At 35.0% G+C, this 16,064-nt stretch overlaps 1 protein-coding gene across 8 annotated transcripts in view; it reads right to left on the bottom strand.

Moving 5' to 3' along the window:
* Positions 1 to 16,064, bottom strand: part of Naalad2 (N-acetylated alpha-linked acidic dipeptidase 2) — a 49,002-nt gene that overhangs the window by 14,610 nt on the left and 18,328 nt on the right. For all 8 annotated transcript variants that reach the window (XM_033764270.1, XM_033764271.1, XM_010633711.2 and 5 more), the window contains 8 exons: positions 14,088 to 14,181; positions 13,030 to 13,128; positions 10,275 to 10,360; positions 9,718 to 9,837; positions 9,548 to 9,630; positions 7,018 to 7,081; positions 6,194 to 6,261; positions 857 to 948 (listed from right to left, as the gene is read on the bottom strand). In XM_033764270.1, coding sequence (XP_033620161.1) covers positions 857 to 948; positions 6,194 to 6,261; positions 7,018 to 7,081; positions 9,548 to 9,630; positions 9,718 to 9,837; positions 10,275 to 10,360; positions 13,030 to 13,128; positions 14,088 to 14,181 — 706 coding nt within the window. The remainder of the gene's footprint in view (positions 1 to 856; positions 949 to 6,193; positions 6,262 to 7,017; positions 7,082 to 9,547; positions 9,631 to 9,717; positions 9,838 to 10,274; positions 10,361 to 13,029; positions 13,129 to 14,087; positions 14,182 to 16,064) is intronic.

Here is a 16,064-nt window from a genome sequence, read left to right as displayed (position 1 = left end):
AAAAAAAAAAAAAAAAAAAAAATGCAACTACATATTTCCAAACTAACAGATGAAGTATTTTTGAGATTAAAGTTTCAGATATTTTCAACCTCTGTTTTGTATTCTCTTTTGGTTGAATATATCAAACTTTTATAATGGAAACATTTAAACTTTAACAAGAATGAACTGTAATATAGAATGAAGCTATAAACTACCACCATCAACTATTAGTATTAGAAAGTAGCACTGCATAAAAAAAGCAAGTATAAAATAAATTCAATTCTGGGCATGATAGCACACACCTATAATCCCAGCCCTTGGGAGGCTGAGGCAGGAGGACTGCTGTGAGTTCAAGGGCAGCCTGTTCTACTTAGCCAGACCCTGTGTCAATAAATAAATAAATTAATGAATTAAAGGAGGCTGCTGTGCATGAATGAGAAGAGGTAAAAAAATAAATAATTAAAATTAATAATTATATAATGAACATAAAATGGCTACAAGTAAACACATAACTTAGTGGTTACTGTTAATTCCCCTTAGTAAATCTACAAGCAAATGATTCATCAATTTTTTGCCTTTCTTATTATCATGTGAAGTTTTTATTAGTACATCTACTACATATCAGGATGAAATTTTATATAAGAATGACACATAATTCCCAATAATATAGCAAAATCATTTTTACTAAAAATGTGCAAAAAAAGATTTACATGGGTTCTATTGTAGATTAAAGAGAAAATGAACAGAGGACTCCTTTATTACTCTCACTCAAATTATTAATGATACATCTAAGAACTAAATGTTTGGAAAAACAAAGGGCAAAGCGGAATTCATATTTTATCATAGGGTGATACGAAGATTCATTTAAGTAATTTACCTAGGAAAATCTTTATTGTTTGGTGAAGGGTCTTTTTCCAACCAACTTTCATAAAGTGATTTACTCTCAAAACCATCATCAGGGCTGAAAATCTAGAAAGATAAAATAAATCCTAGAGATCAGGGGAAGAAGCAGCTACATTTATGCAAACAGGAAACCATACACTACTAGGTATTAACTTGTACTGCTACCTACCTATGCGGGCACATACATATCATGTTCATTCACAGAAAAATACACTTTTGCAAACGGCAAGAAAATAACCTAGCACAAATTCTTGTTCATTTATGATGCCTATCGTTTTGGTGACTGTGCCTAAGGTGTACTTGGCACAATTAAGAATTTTGCCCACTTCCTGCTTACTTGGGTAAACTTTTTCATAGAGTTTCAATTTTTTCAAGACTATCACATCAATGTTTGCGCCTTAGATTTCTTTTAGTGGAAAACATGAGGAAAAAACATTAGATGCAATATTTACTTTAGTGTATACTTTAGTATAATATTTAGCTTTTATCCAGGGAGACCTTCAAACAAACCTCGAGGGAATAGATAATATAGGTCAAGAAGCAGAACTCCACCCCACCCCACCCCCATGTGGTGGCACACACCTGTCATCTCAGCACTCAAGAGGCTGAGGCAAGAAGATTGCCACAAGTTGGAGGCCATCTGAACTATATAGTGAAACTCTGTCCCCCTCCCCCCCAAAAAATAACAGCTGAACTTGAAATTGCCACTATAAGTCCTGCTTTTGCAGGGCAGGTGTGGGTTGGGTGTAGGAACTATTATGTTAGGAGATCTAATTATGGTTAAACAAAATTGGAATTGTATAGATTTTTTAAAACTAAATAACCTCAGATTTCTATTCAAAATGATATATATATACATACACATATACATATACATACACATGGAGAGAGAGAGAGAGAGAGAGAGAGAGAGAGAGAGAGAGAGCGAGAGAGAGAATATCTCAGGTCCCCAAAGTCAATGGTATATAATGGTGAGACATTTGAGAGGTAAATGTAGTCAGATGAGGTCGGGAGGGCGGGGTTCCCAGAACAGCACTAATGGCTTTGTAAGAAGAAAGACCTCTTGCTGTCTTGCCCTGTGATGCCTTTCTCTATGTTATGACCCAAGAAGCCCTCACTAGATGCTCACTCCTTACCTTGGACTTTAGCATCCAGAACTATGAGCCGATAAGTTTCTGTTCATTATATATTAACCCATATCAAAAGTACGAAGAGTACCTTCATCAAAAGTGTACATAAAAGCATGCTTTTGTTATTTTCCACTCTAAAAAGAGGAAGGCCTTGTGGAAACACTGAACTAGCGAGTCAAGGAGGTCTCTTACAGATCCAGACCACGACACCTATTGGCTATAGTTCATTTGTTTACTTGTTGAGAACTCTGTATTTTTATTTGTTTTTGTGTGTTGAGGGGTGTTGTTTTTTTAAATGTTATCTCACTATGTTCCCCAGACTGGTCTCAAACTTCTAGGGATGCAAGCTATCTTCTTGTCTCAGCCTCCCCAAATGCTGGGATTACAAGCACGCACCACTGCACCCAACCTCATGGCTTTGACTAATTAAAAACAGACCAGGGGTGGGGATTTGGCTCAGTGGTTCCACCACATGACTTGCAAGCACAAGGGCCTGAGTTCAAACCCCAGTACCAAAACAAAAAACAAACAAACAAACAAACAAACAAAAGCAGACCAAAGCAGGCCCTACTTATGTAATATGGTGTATCACTTTCGCTTTGTAAGCTTAGTTTTCTTCCCTGTAAAAACAGGGCTGATGGCACCTATCTAAACTTAATCTCCTCTGATACCTTCTCTGACCTATCTATAGATGCGGTGTTCCCAGCTCTGTGCCACTACCCATGAAAAATGCCCCACAGATATTTACTGAGAGACTGACTCAGAATATAGAAGGGGGAAAATTGCTATCCCTTCAAACAACACACTCTAACTTAACTGGGCACACAATCAAACAAATAAATAATGCAATGTAATGACAAGTAATTCAAAAGAAAACTGCAGAGGTGTTATAAAGAAATGGAAATAGCGGATGGAAGACAGATGTGCCCTAAGAAAAGGGCTTTCTGAGAAAATAGCAAATGACACTTCAGAGCATTTAATACAGCTGTCAGGTACTGGCGCATGTTTCTGGACACCTGTCCCGCTTCATTCTCACTCACATGTGCAAAGGTAAGGAGTTCACTTATAACTCAGGCCTACATCAGCCTTCATGTAGACAGCGACAGTGATGAACCCATCTTCTCCCAGAGTAATGGGCAGCCTAGGAATAGTCATTTTCCCCATAGCTTCATATAAACAAGATGGCACTTCATCATCACATACAAAGGCTTCAATTTAGAAACATCTTGGGTGAAAGATGCCATGGCATGCACCTATAGTCCCAATTACTTGAGAGGCTGAGGCAGGAGGATTGCTTAACTAAGGAGTTCAAGGCTAGCTGTGCAATATGGTAAGACAAATAGAATAACAATAATAATGATAATAACCAGAAACATCCACCCCACATTTTGTAGCTATCTTCCAGCCAGCTGACTGGGTTCTACTTTATCTACTCTGTTCCTGCCAATTTGCTATGGCAGAGAACCTGCTGAAGATCTTATATCTAGTGTCTTGTACTGAATTCCCAGCAAAATCCACATCTTTCAGAATCATGCCATTGCAGTTTCTTGCTACCTGAACCCTTTTGGACTGCTCAGTCCCCACTAGTCTTCCCTGGCTCAGCTAGATGCCCTCAGCACCGATAGTGCTCCTTTTGCACAGTGATACCTCATCCCACTTCTCACTGTGCATGGCAACTGCTCTTCTACAGCCTCAAATTATGGTCAGTTTGACACATTAAAGGTTGGATTGTAATAATAAATTTACAGAGAAGTAAAAAGCCACTTAGTTTATGAGTTCTGGTATAGCCATAAATAAACATTTGCTTTTGTACATAGGGACATGGACAAAAATCTTTCCTGCTTCCTGATTCCAAAATTCTTACCATTCTAACATCAAAGGTGGGAGTTAGCTCTGTAGGACAGCACAAATCATAAATGCACTTTCTAAAAAGGGCTGCTTTCTTTTTACAGTTTGCTTTTATACAAGATGCTTTTGGTAACATTTCAATGAAGTGAAGGTGTAACAGGGAACTCTCATTTTGGAAAAGGAGTTTTTAGAGAAACAGTAAAAAGGCAAAGAATATATTAAGGGAGCTTAGGAAATACTACCTAGAACAAAGTGATACCAATTTCATGTGGTTATCTAAAGCTGACCTTGAAGCATACATTTCTATAAGCAAATTCAGTAACAAAGAACCACTTAAGTAATGTATACAGATCGTAAATGAGTACATTATATAATTTTTAGGGATTTAAACTGCTTCAGTTTTGGTGTTATCTATAATTCATTTAATATTTATAACATTCCTATGCAATATGCAGGCATGAATTTTTTTATTTTGTCTTTAGGTTTGCTATTGCTTAATCTGTTCACTACACAGACATGCAAATAATGAGCAATCTCATAAAAATTAATCTCTCCATCACCAGATTTGCAGATATTTTGTCCTATTTTTCATGCACTATTTCTTCCAACCTTACCACCTTTCCACCAATATATTACGCTTAGGTCACACTGAGCCAAATAAAGGTCAGAAAACAGTTCTTTAATATTTTCAAATCATTTTTCAGTATTGCATTTTCTTTCCCTTTTTTTTTTTTGTGTATCGGAGATCAAACTCAGGACCTTCCACTTGTGAGGCAGGTGGTGGCACCACTGAGCTAAATCCCCAGTCAGTATTGCATTTCCTCCTTAAAATGCCCCATCTCTCGAGAGATGCAGATGAAAACAACACTGAGATTCCACCTCACCCCACAAAGAATGGCTGCTATCAAGAAATCACACAATAACAAATGTTGGCGGGGTTGTGGGGAGAAAGGAACCCTCCTCCATTGTTGGTGGGAGTGCAGACTAGTGCAACCACTATGGAAATCAATATGGAGATACCTCAAAGAGCTTGGACTGGAGGTTCCATTTGACCCAGCCATCCCTCTGTTGGGTATCTTTCCAAGAGAACTAAAAGAATCATATCACAGAGAAGTATGTGCACCCATGTTTATAGCGGCACAGTTTGTAATAGCTAAATCTTGGAAACAACCTATTTGCCCATCCGTTGGAAACTGGATAAAGAAGTTGTGGTTTTTCTATAAAATGGAATATTACTCAGCCATAAAGAGCGAGAGAATAGATTCATTCATAGGAAAATGGATACATATTGAAGATATACTCCTAAGTGAAATAAATAAGTCCCACATGTGTAAATACCAAATAGTTTCCCTGGTGTGAATATTCTGCAACAATGCATAAGATTCTAATAAGATTACTGACATTTAGAAATGGGAGGAAAGGAGCTAAAGGTGTAGGGAAGGTGTGATACGTAGGGGAAGAACAAAAAGGGAAAAGAAAAAAATGTGAGAGAATGAAAAGATGAAAATAAAGTGTTTGTAGATGGGGAGGGGAGGAGGGGGTGAAGGGAGGGCAGAGGTAAGGGGAAAAAAATGAGAATCAAGACTTGCCATGTAAAGGTACATGATCCCAACAATGAATGTAACTGTACTGTATCCCTAAATGTACCAATAAACTCAATAAAAAAAAAAATGCCCCATCTCTTACTTCTGTATGCTTCCATGTGACAGCCCAAAATTCACTGTTCTGTAAACCTCTTCATACGCTTCCCAATTTCCCCTGGCTATTCTAGAATTGTGGAGTGTCTATTCCATACCCGTTCTCTACTGTATACAGTATCATAAAATCTAGAGAATTTAATTGCATACTGACAGATCTGTATTCCCTCTAGATTATCCTTTGAATTAAGTGGCCTTGTCCTTTTATCCCTGTTGTTAATAGAATTCATTTTACAGGGCTTGACTCAAAGTAACCACTCAATGAACATCTGATGAATGAAGGAAGAAATTAACAGCAAAGGCAATTTTTAAACACAAGATCTTTTCATTTCAACTCAGTGTTCTTTGCACTGTATCAAGGTACCTCTACCAGATTAGTATCAGACACTCTATACAAGTATGAACACAAGTATTAGCAAGAACACAAGTATTAACAAGAACTGGCAACACTACCTTCATAGTTATATCACAAAGTAAATCATGTATTTAAAATTTTGTTTTTACTTGTTATTTACCAGTTAGCTACAGTATGTTCCATCATCAATTTAAAACTAAATGCCACCAATTAAGGAAGAAAAATTATTACTTATTTATCTATTCATCAGAAAACATAGTAAGACAGATTCCCTTTTGTACCTCTTTCGTCAGTTTATAAACCAACTGGTAAAGAAGGGGTGTACAGTCAACTCTGAGAGTATAATTGCCTGAAAAATAAATAAAACACAAAGAGTATTATTATCTCATCTTTCCAAATGCAATTCCAGTTATGTTTTATTCTAACTATTTTCTAGTTGTAAATAAGACCTAGCAGTCTTTAAACAAAAGACAAGTCCCACAAAATAAAACAGGATGGAAATGGTTCTTCACAGGAGAATGTGTACCTAAGACTGAAGAAGGAAAAGGAAAACTTTGGTGGCTATGGCAGAAGGTCCCAGAGCAGTCAACCCAACACCCTTTGGCAGCCACTCTCACGGGGACTCTGGCAAAGGGAGGAGTAAGGCTACAGAGATCATTCTTTATTCTTTGATTCAAATCAATTGTGTATATTAAGATGCTAGTGTGTATGTTCTGCCCTTCATGTAGAAACTATCAAAATGTAATGAAAACCTAGACACAAATATTGACAAATATTTCATTACTGTATGTATTACTGTACTTCAAATTTGCCCAATAAATATAGGAAGTTATCTTTTAAGAAAATGTTTTAATACCAGAATATTTCTGGATAAAATACTCTATAAACTATTTCCTGTGAAATATTTCATCCAAATCTCTTTAGTATCCCCAAAAGAAAAATGCTAATATTGCAGTATTTACCAAGATAGGAAAATGGTAAATATGCCAAATAAATTAAGACTTAAAAAGATAGTATACTGCTTAATAACTCTGAATACAAGTTACTTGATTGAGACAAAATTTACTACTGGAACACTTTATTTCAAATTGAAATAAAATTTTACCTTCTATAGATGAATCTGAGTTGATATAAGCAATACTTCTCTCTTGGAGTACTTTTGCATTTTCCTGTATTTGAAGGAAAGTTGTTACTTAATTCATAATACTTACTATTGTGAAAATATAAATAAAATAAGCAAACCAATTTTCTGAAAATGTAGTCTCCAGATACCTCTACAAATCAAATATCTGTGTCTGTCTGTAACCACAAATTCTGAGAAAATACAGATAATTAGTTGGTTGGTAACATTATTGTCAATGAAAAAGAACATTAAGAAGCAGTAACTACCATATATAGTAGTAGCAAAGAGGCTCAATGAAAAGAAATATTTTCAAAATGTAGTTTCTTGGTCTCCTGCATCAGAAAACTGCAGAAATAAGGCTTTTAAGATTCTGGAGTCCTACTCCAGATGTACTGAATCAGAAACAAAGCCCAGAACACAAAACAGATGATCAATCTTTAGGTCCACTGAAGGTTTAGGTTCTTGAAGAGTCGATATAGATGTAAAGTTATTCTTTTAACAGCAAAAAATAGAAAATTTCCATTGATCTGTGCCTATAAAAATACAGAAAAAAATATTTTTTTCTGCATGACAGAAAAAAATAAAAGAAAGTCAGATGAGAATAAGAACAAGACTCTCACATACGCACAAAACAAAGATCCAATAAGGTAGTCACATGCTGATGGGAACATACTGAGAAAGCCCTTTACCTCTCTCCCCCTCGCTTGCTACCTTAGTAGAGTGTGGTACAGTAAAAGAATTTAAAGGCTTGTGTGGCTGTGGCACAAGTAACAACTGTCCCCTCTTCCCACCTCCCAACACGGGACAGATGACAGTTGCCTTCGACAGAGTTGGAGTTTCCATTACAACATATTTCCACTGGACATAAAGATTCCTTATGTATGACTATAAGTTTAAGTCTTTTTCTTAACATGAAAATCTGGTACAGAATTCCAAAAAGTGTTTCTGAACCATATTGACATAAATTAATGCAAAGTGTGTTAATTATTTTACACCTTAAACTTTTGCCTTTATTTTGAACTTCTGAAATTGTAGAAATGGAGATATATATAACATATATATATATACTTATGTATACATACATCACAAGAAATTACATATTTCTAAACATGAATGGCCTTGATTTTTCAGTTTTTGTTTTATTTTTGAGACAGGGTCTCACTACGTAGCTCAGGGTAGCTTTGAACTTACTGCATAGCCCAGGCTGGCCTCAAACTCACAAATCCTGCCAGCTCAGCCTCCCAAGTGCTGGCATTACAAGCACGCACCACCATGTCTGGGGTATAAATGACCTTAATGAATGACACCTAACTCATCTAAATCATTTTTCTACTTCTGAAATACATATTCATAATGCTGATTTTAAAATAATAATTTGCAACATACATAGAATCAGCAAATAAGTGAAAGCAGACAAATAACTGTGTATGTGATTTTACATTTACATTTGATTCATGTGATTTTTAATGTTTAAAAATAATGTAAGAAGGAGAGTGAGGAAGAAGGTCTTTTTAAAGACTGAACACAATGGCAAAACACATATGTGATGCTTTATGACAACTCTATAAAATCTGGACTTAGGAGTGATAGATGGAGAAACAGTGAGTACTTACATAATGCACCTACCTTTATAAAAATGTATGTATGAGCTTACCTTGAATGTGTGAGCACATTGCAATTACTCAAAGGAGAGGCTGAAGGAAGAAGAGGAAAGAAAGGGGGCCTAGGAAAGATACTTAGAGAGTTAAAAGCCGACAAATGAAATCTAATCATATATGGTAGGGGGAGCCTGTGGAATTATAAAGTAATTATAAAGTATTTACTAAAGCAATTCAGTTTACAAAATTAACATTTGTACTAAACAGAGTGTCTATCTGTTGTGAAAAGTACAATGTACCAATGGTTGCAATTTTATATGGAATCTGTAAATATGAAATCATAATCAAAGTAGTCATCTTAGTAAAAAATCTTATGTTTTTCTTAAATAAGAGACCTCCAAAGAAATTTAAAAACTTGAAAATTGGCTCCAAGGATCTATGTAATTTTTTAGGTAGATCAATTCATGCGTAAAAAATAGTTTCCTAATTCTGATAATTTTCTGAGCTTATTGACTTTTACTTTCACAAACGAAACACAAACATAATTTGACAATGAATAAATCTATTTGTAACCTAAAATATTGTGTATTGCAAACTGATATGAAAATAAAAACATTCTATTTCTTGAATTCTCTTCAGTCTTTCTCCAAATTAAAACCATACCAAGTAATGAAATCTATCCATAGTCATCCTAAGGCACAAACACACTGCACACACACAGTCATCCCGAGCCACATACGTACACACGCACGCATGTGCACACACTTGTTCCTATTGACCAAGAAAGTCACAAGAACCTTCCCTGTTTTGTTTTGTTTTTTTCTGGTAACAGAAATCGAACTCAGGACCCTGCACTTGTCAGGGAGGCACTGCACTGTTGAGCTACATTCCCGGCCTTTCCCTCTCTTATTTACCTCAGCCCATTCTGTAGAACCCAACAGTCCAAATTCTTCTGCATCCCAGCTGGCAAAAATGACAGTTCTCCTAGGTCTCCAGCCTGTTATCATTAACATACATAGTTAGACACATCTGCAGTGAAATAAAGTCATATCCTGGCATTACCTACCAAAAGAATGCTACTGACCTCCACTTGTCAATTTTCCAAAACTCTGGGCTATTTCTTGCAAAACTGCAGTCCCAGTGGTTGGGTCAATACCTCCAAACACCCACGAGTCCCGATGACCTCCCACGATAACATACCTGTCTGGAAAATAATGTGTTCAGAAGAACTTAACACTTTATAAATATTTGTAAGTTATGCCTTGAATTAAACTTATTCCTCCTGTATGAGTTTCTTTCACAGAAAACAATCAACACTGTAAAACCTTTCAGAGTTGTATGATTTCTCCCAAAATTTAGCAGTTTCAAATCAGTCAGAAAAATATCAATTGTTTAATGAAATTTATCTTTTTTAACTCTTTGTTTTGGGGTTTTTTTGTTTTGAGACAGGGTCTCACTATGCAGTTGAGACTGACCCGGAACTCACTATGTAGCCCAGGCTGGTCTCGAACTCACAGCGATCCTCCTGCCTCAGCCTCCCAAGTGCTGGGCTTACAGGTGTGGGCCACCACGCCCGGCTTATCATTTTTTAACTCTTAAAATTTGTAAAAAACAAAATGCTTAAAAAATTCGTTAACTCACCAGGTTCCTCAGATCCTCTAATAATTCCAATTACATTGTAAATTCTTGTAATTTTATTGATGTTATGAACATGCATTTTCACTTTTCTGGAATTTCAAAAGGAATAAATTATTTCATGTGAAATATTACATTTATAGTTTTCTTCCTACTTTTATTAAGCAAAACCTCAAAACTACAGAAAAATTGTACAATTCCTGTATATCTGCCACCTAAATTCAAAAATTACTAATTTTTAAAATCTTTTCCAGGAAGTTACAGACATCCTGACAGTTTACTCTCAAGTACTTATGTATTCACTTTAAAAACTGATACACTGTATATTCTCTCTCCCTCACAGCTGTATTGTTGGTTATCTATTTACAATTCAAAATATCATATGTTAGGTATTCATTCTAAAACCTTTAAATAAACTCCTCTTAACTGTGAAACAGGAATTTAGCTTAGTGGTTCCGCCGCCTGCTTCCCAAGCATCAAGGTCCTGAGTTCAATCCTGGTACCAATAAGTAAATAAATATATACGTATGTCTATATACTTAACTGTGAAAATGAAGAAGACAGTCCTTTATGCAATAAACAATAGAACATAAACTTGTTATTTGAACATTTATCTTTATGAAACCATGCACAATACTGCTTTACAACGTTTTGTGGGCAATACACCACAAAATAAGATGGGTTCCCATGAGATTACAATGCAGCTTAAATGTTCCTATTGTATCATGATGTTGTAGCTGATGCAAAATCACAGCATAATCCATTACTCATACATTTGTGGTGATGCTGGTGTAAACAAGCATACTTCACTGCCAGTCGCATAAAAGTATGATATATACTCCATAGCACAGAAATATTTTCCCTAATTTCTTCACTGCTAAATACCCAGAAGCTAGAATGGTGCCTTGGGTACAGTAAATAAATATTTGTGGGATGAATAAGTACACTCCAGTAAGGAAAAACTGGGAAACATCCTAGCCCCTTCGTCATTGCCTTGGGGTAGACAGTTTTCCAACGCTGTAGAGACAGCAGTTAACTTGTAAAATGATACTAACATCAATTCATGTCCAATAAAATGGTATCTAGTGAAGACGCTATTGAGATCCCTCCCCCACTGTGGAAGGAGCCAGTTTTTCTGACCTTATACACATTTATTTTGACATTCCTGATGAGGTGACTTTTTTAGTATAATCTTTGAATCTTCGTTGAACCAGCTTAACACCCTTCCTGGCCCTACATCCAGAAACAATACTAATAATTAATAATAAATTAGATAATAAGTTAAATGAAATCTTCAGCACACGTTTATTTTACACTTGTATGATAATCTTTCGTAATTATCAGAGGGCCCTCTGTGATGTCCAACGGATTCATCTTGCAGATGAATGGGTGGTTCGAAGCCATTCATCATACTGTCCTTTGGCTCCTGAATATAAATCCCAGCTGTGCTGCCACTCTCTATGTCAAGTGTCATTTTTTCTCTACTAATTTTGTGTTCTATTTATGTTCCTACTTTGCTTAGGGCAAGAGTAAGTAATGCTTCCTTCGTGGCAGCAATGATAGGGAATTTAGTGTTTGTGTAATCATTTGGTAATCTCTCTAAGATCACAGAGGGGTGACAGATAAGACAGGATCTTGTTTTTCAAGGAGAACAGCTTTTTGATATCTAGACTGGGATTTCTTATACTTCTGAGTTACTCTTGAATGATGACTGAATTTATAGAACGATAATCAGTTCATAATAATAGTTCAGAGGGCTACATGTTCTCTCAGTTTATAAGCTTCTGATTATAAATCAGAAAGGCCTTTACATTTCATTTAATGAGTATGTTATATTTTCCTTCCTCTGTAGAATATGAATAATAATCTCTTTAAAGCTACTCTCTTTTGATTAAATTACAGACAAAAGCACTTTTGCAAATATTTATAAAACTCCTATAAAATAAGAAAATTGAATTTCTAATATTTTAAATATTCTGGAATAAAAAGAATTTCAGGAACTAAAAAGCACTCTGTTAAAGCTCACAGAATTAAGATACACTGTTAAAAAACAAGACTAATTTAATAATTTGTTTTACTAAAAACAGCTGTATCTTTTCCGATTTACCAGTGTTACATTTCTCACTCTGCCAAATTGTCAGGTATATCAAACTTCTTAAAGTTATCATTCATGTCATGTTCCTCTACAATGTGAGAAGCTGATCCTGCCCTCCTTCACCCAGTGGAAAATTTTCATACTTTCCGTGAGACTAAGCTCCACAGACATACTTTTTGTAATCATTCTCTTCTACAGTAGTGTTTAATGTGTTAAAAGGAATACGACTACAATGATAAGTGCATTGACCCTTGCAACTACAGGATTTACTCATTTTAACCCATTTAATGCACAGGTAAGTGAATAATTGTTGGCTCCTTCCTCTTCTCTTTTACTCCCTCCCTTAAAGTACTGTTTTACATGTATAGGATTTTGAATGCTATTGGACAAACTATAACATACTTTAATTGAAGAGTAGTTTTAAAAAATCATTGTTTGAGTTGTTGAGCCTATAACTCAAATAAAAATTTTGAGACTCTGAAACAAATATTGTGATAGCATTACAAGAATAATTCAATAATTCATTTTGTAAGTACTTAAGTACAACTGTTCACAAGTAGTAGTAAAAAAAAAAGTAAGCAAAATATATCTGGTAGAACAGTTATCCTGACATTTTTCTGTTGAATTATAGGACTTTTTCAGGCTATTACAGTAAAGCAAAATTACCTGAAAGAATTATTCCCTATAAAGCCAGGCCCAACACTGTAAGTAACATTAAGCATTCCCTTCCAGCTCTCATCTGGTGGGGAAAGTCCTCCCAAGTGTCTGTCAAGAGAAAATGAAATGACAAAAAAGGGCTGAGCAACACAGTTTCCAAGAAGAAAATTATGAAGCTGAGGATATTTCACTCTACATCTAAGAACTGTTTGTTGAACAAGTTATCAAAAAACCCTTCTCTTCTGGGGCTTACACTCTAGTAAGTAAATCATGACTGAGACAAATAAGTAAAGTACATAAAACAGTACTTTATGTCAGTGATAAGAGGTAAGCAAAAAGATAAAATAAAATAACAAAGACCAATGGGAAGCGCTACTCTTATCCATAGTTATTTATGTCAGGAAGCAGTGAGTTGAAGAAATCCAAAAATATGGGAAATTCATGATTATTTTAAAAAGAAATTAATTTGTAAAAATGTTGATGATTACCTGTAATACCTACAAAGAAATTATTAAGTTGTTCTGGTACTGACACTTAAAAAATGAAAGTGTAAAAGAGCTATATAAAGAAACATCAGTTATAGAATACAATGACAGCAAGCATTGCTTGAGTGTTTGTCATATTGTAGATTCTGTAGTACCATGATGTGATAACGGCCCTATCAGAGAGACACACTGCTGCCCTCATTTCACAGATAAGGAAATTGAATCATCATCGTGTAAACTGGGCCAGAATCACATTGTTACACTATAGGTCAGGTATGGATATCTAAGGAAATCCAGCTACTTGAAACAAATCTCAAATCAGTACTGATTTTTATCTTTGGACACAGTATTGCATTTGGGAATTTCATTTGTGGCAAACACAGCCATGTTTTATTATTATTTCTTAGTCACTAAATTGTTCTCTCTTGATATAAAATGAGTATGCTCTATTATTCATATATGAAAGTCCTTTACTATAAGACTTTACCTTTAATATAATTAGGTTGCACTTTTTTTTTAGATCAGAAAATGGACATCTTAGGGTAAAATATTTTACTCTCATATCCAACTAAAAAACTATACCGTAATAATATTTCTGCATCATTATATCCAATAGGATGTACAGGTATTTGAGGGATTCCTACTCCTTCTTCAACATTAAGTCTGAAAGTGTACTCTGCAAAATGAAAATAAAGCTGATGAGCACTCTGAAGTCCAACATATCTAAAAAAAAAAAAAAACCAAAATAATTGAAGGATCTGAGCAAGAATATGAAATTTCTTATATTCCTATTATAAATTTTCAATACATTTGCAATTATATTCAAATTAGAAGTTCCCAAAAAGTAAAATAACATTTACCTAATTCTGAGTCAACAATAAAAAGTAAATCACTTACACTTTAAGAAATAATCAGTTGTATCTATCTTAGACTATAGACTTTAATTCTCTTTAATTTAGACTTTAATTATAGACAATTCTCTTGAATTTTCAAGAATACATATATATATATATATATATATATGCACACATATATTTTGTTTTTGTTTTTTGTTTTCTTGAGACAGGGTCTCACTATGTAGCTGAGATTGACCTGGAACTCACTATGTAGTCCAGGCCTGTCTCAAACTCACAGCAATCCTCCTGCCTCAGCCTCCTGAGTGCTGGGATTAAACGCATATGCCACCACACCCGGCCTATTTTATTTAAGATATTTTGAATCCTTAGAAAAGCTTCAATTAATCAGTAAAATTTATTCCAGGATGATAGGATCATGTTGACACCCCCAAAATTAATATGATTGATTTAATAAAAGTAAATGATAACATATGATCATCTCAATATACACAGAAAATGCATTTGATAAAAGTCAGCCTATATACCTGACAAAAACTCTTAATAATTTTAGGATAGAAATGAATTTCCTCTGTATGAGAAAAATGTATTTACTCAAGAGAAATAATATATATACATAGATATATATCTATATATCTATATCTATATATATGTGACTTATGGAATTGTTCACTGGACTTTTAGGTACAAAAGCTCCCAAATGTCCATCAACAAGAAAATGGATAAACTTTGCTATAGTCTATCAACAGAACACTGGTCAGAAAGAGACTACTGACGACAAATATGCTGACATGGGTAAGTCTCAAGATGATTATGCTGACGGAAAGAAGATTATTGCCTGCCAAGGGGTTGGTATCAAGGACACAAGAAAAATTGGGAGGAAGATGTCAATGGAAATAAGAGGAAAATTTTGGGGGGTAACAGACATGTTCATTAGCCTGGCTGTGGAGATACTTTGACATATACCACAGATTTCAAATATTACATTTAAAATAACACCATTTAAATAAATAACACCATTTAAATAAAAGTAACACCATTTAAAAACCCATTAGGCCAGGCATGGTTCCATGTGCTTTAATCCCAGCACTCTGGAGGCTGAGACAGGAGGATCACCAGGAGTGCAAGGCCAGCCTGGCCTACATAGTGAGTTCAGGCCCAGCCTGAACTACATAGCAAGACCCTGTCTCAAAAATATATAATAAATAAATAAATGTGCTTCTTTTTGCACTAGGTGTGTTTCTTGTGTACAATATATTGCTGGATTTTGCTTCTTATTCCATTTTGCCCATAGACTGAAAGTGAAAAGATAGACAATTCTCCATGTGACAGGAGCCCAGAAAAAAACAGGGGTAGCAATCTTATTTGCAGACAAAGTAAATTTCAAACCAAAACTGAATCTAGTATTATTGATGTAGGACAGTACTGTATCATACCTCTATGAATGTAAAATATCTAGTACCTGCTTTATGATACATAATAGGGACCGTGCTTTATCAGAGCTACATTTAATGATATTACTCTAGAATGTTCTCTTTCCAGATGATGATTAAGAGGCTAATAGAAAAAATGGTGCCAGTTACCAAAACTGCAACAGAACTTTGCTGTTGTCTGGATATTATTCTTTTCTGTGTTTTTTTTTTTTAATGGAATGTGCTGAATGTCTATAATTTTGTTCAGACGACTGCAGAACCTGGAAAAGCTG

The sequence above is a fragment of the Fukomys damarensis genome, unplaced genomic scaffold (genome assembly GCF_012274545.1).
Source record: "Fukomys damarensis isolate Sample0158 unplaced genomic scaffold, DMR_v1.0_HiC HiC_scaffold_16, whole genome shotgun sequence".
NCBI classification, from domain to species: domain Eukaryota; kingdom Metazoa; phylum Chordata; class Mammalia; order Rodentia; family Bathyergidae; genus Fukomys; species Fukomys damarensis.
The sequence above is the reverse complement of the archived record's forward strand: the minus strand, read 5'-3'. Positions and strand labels throughout refer to the sequence as shown.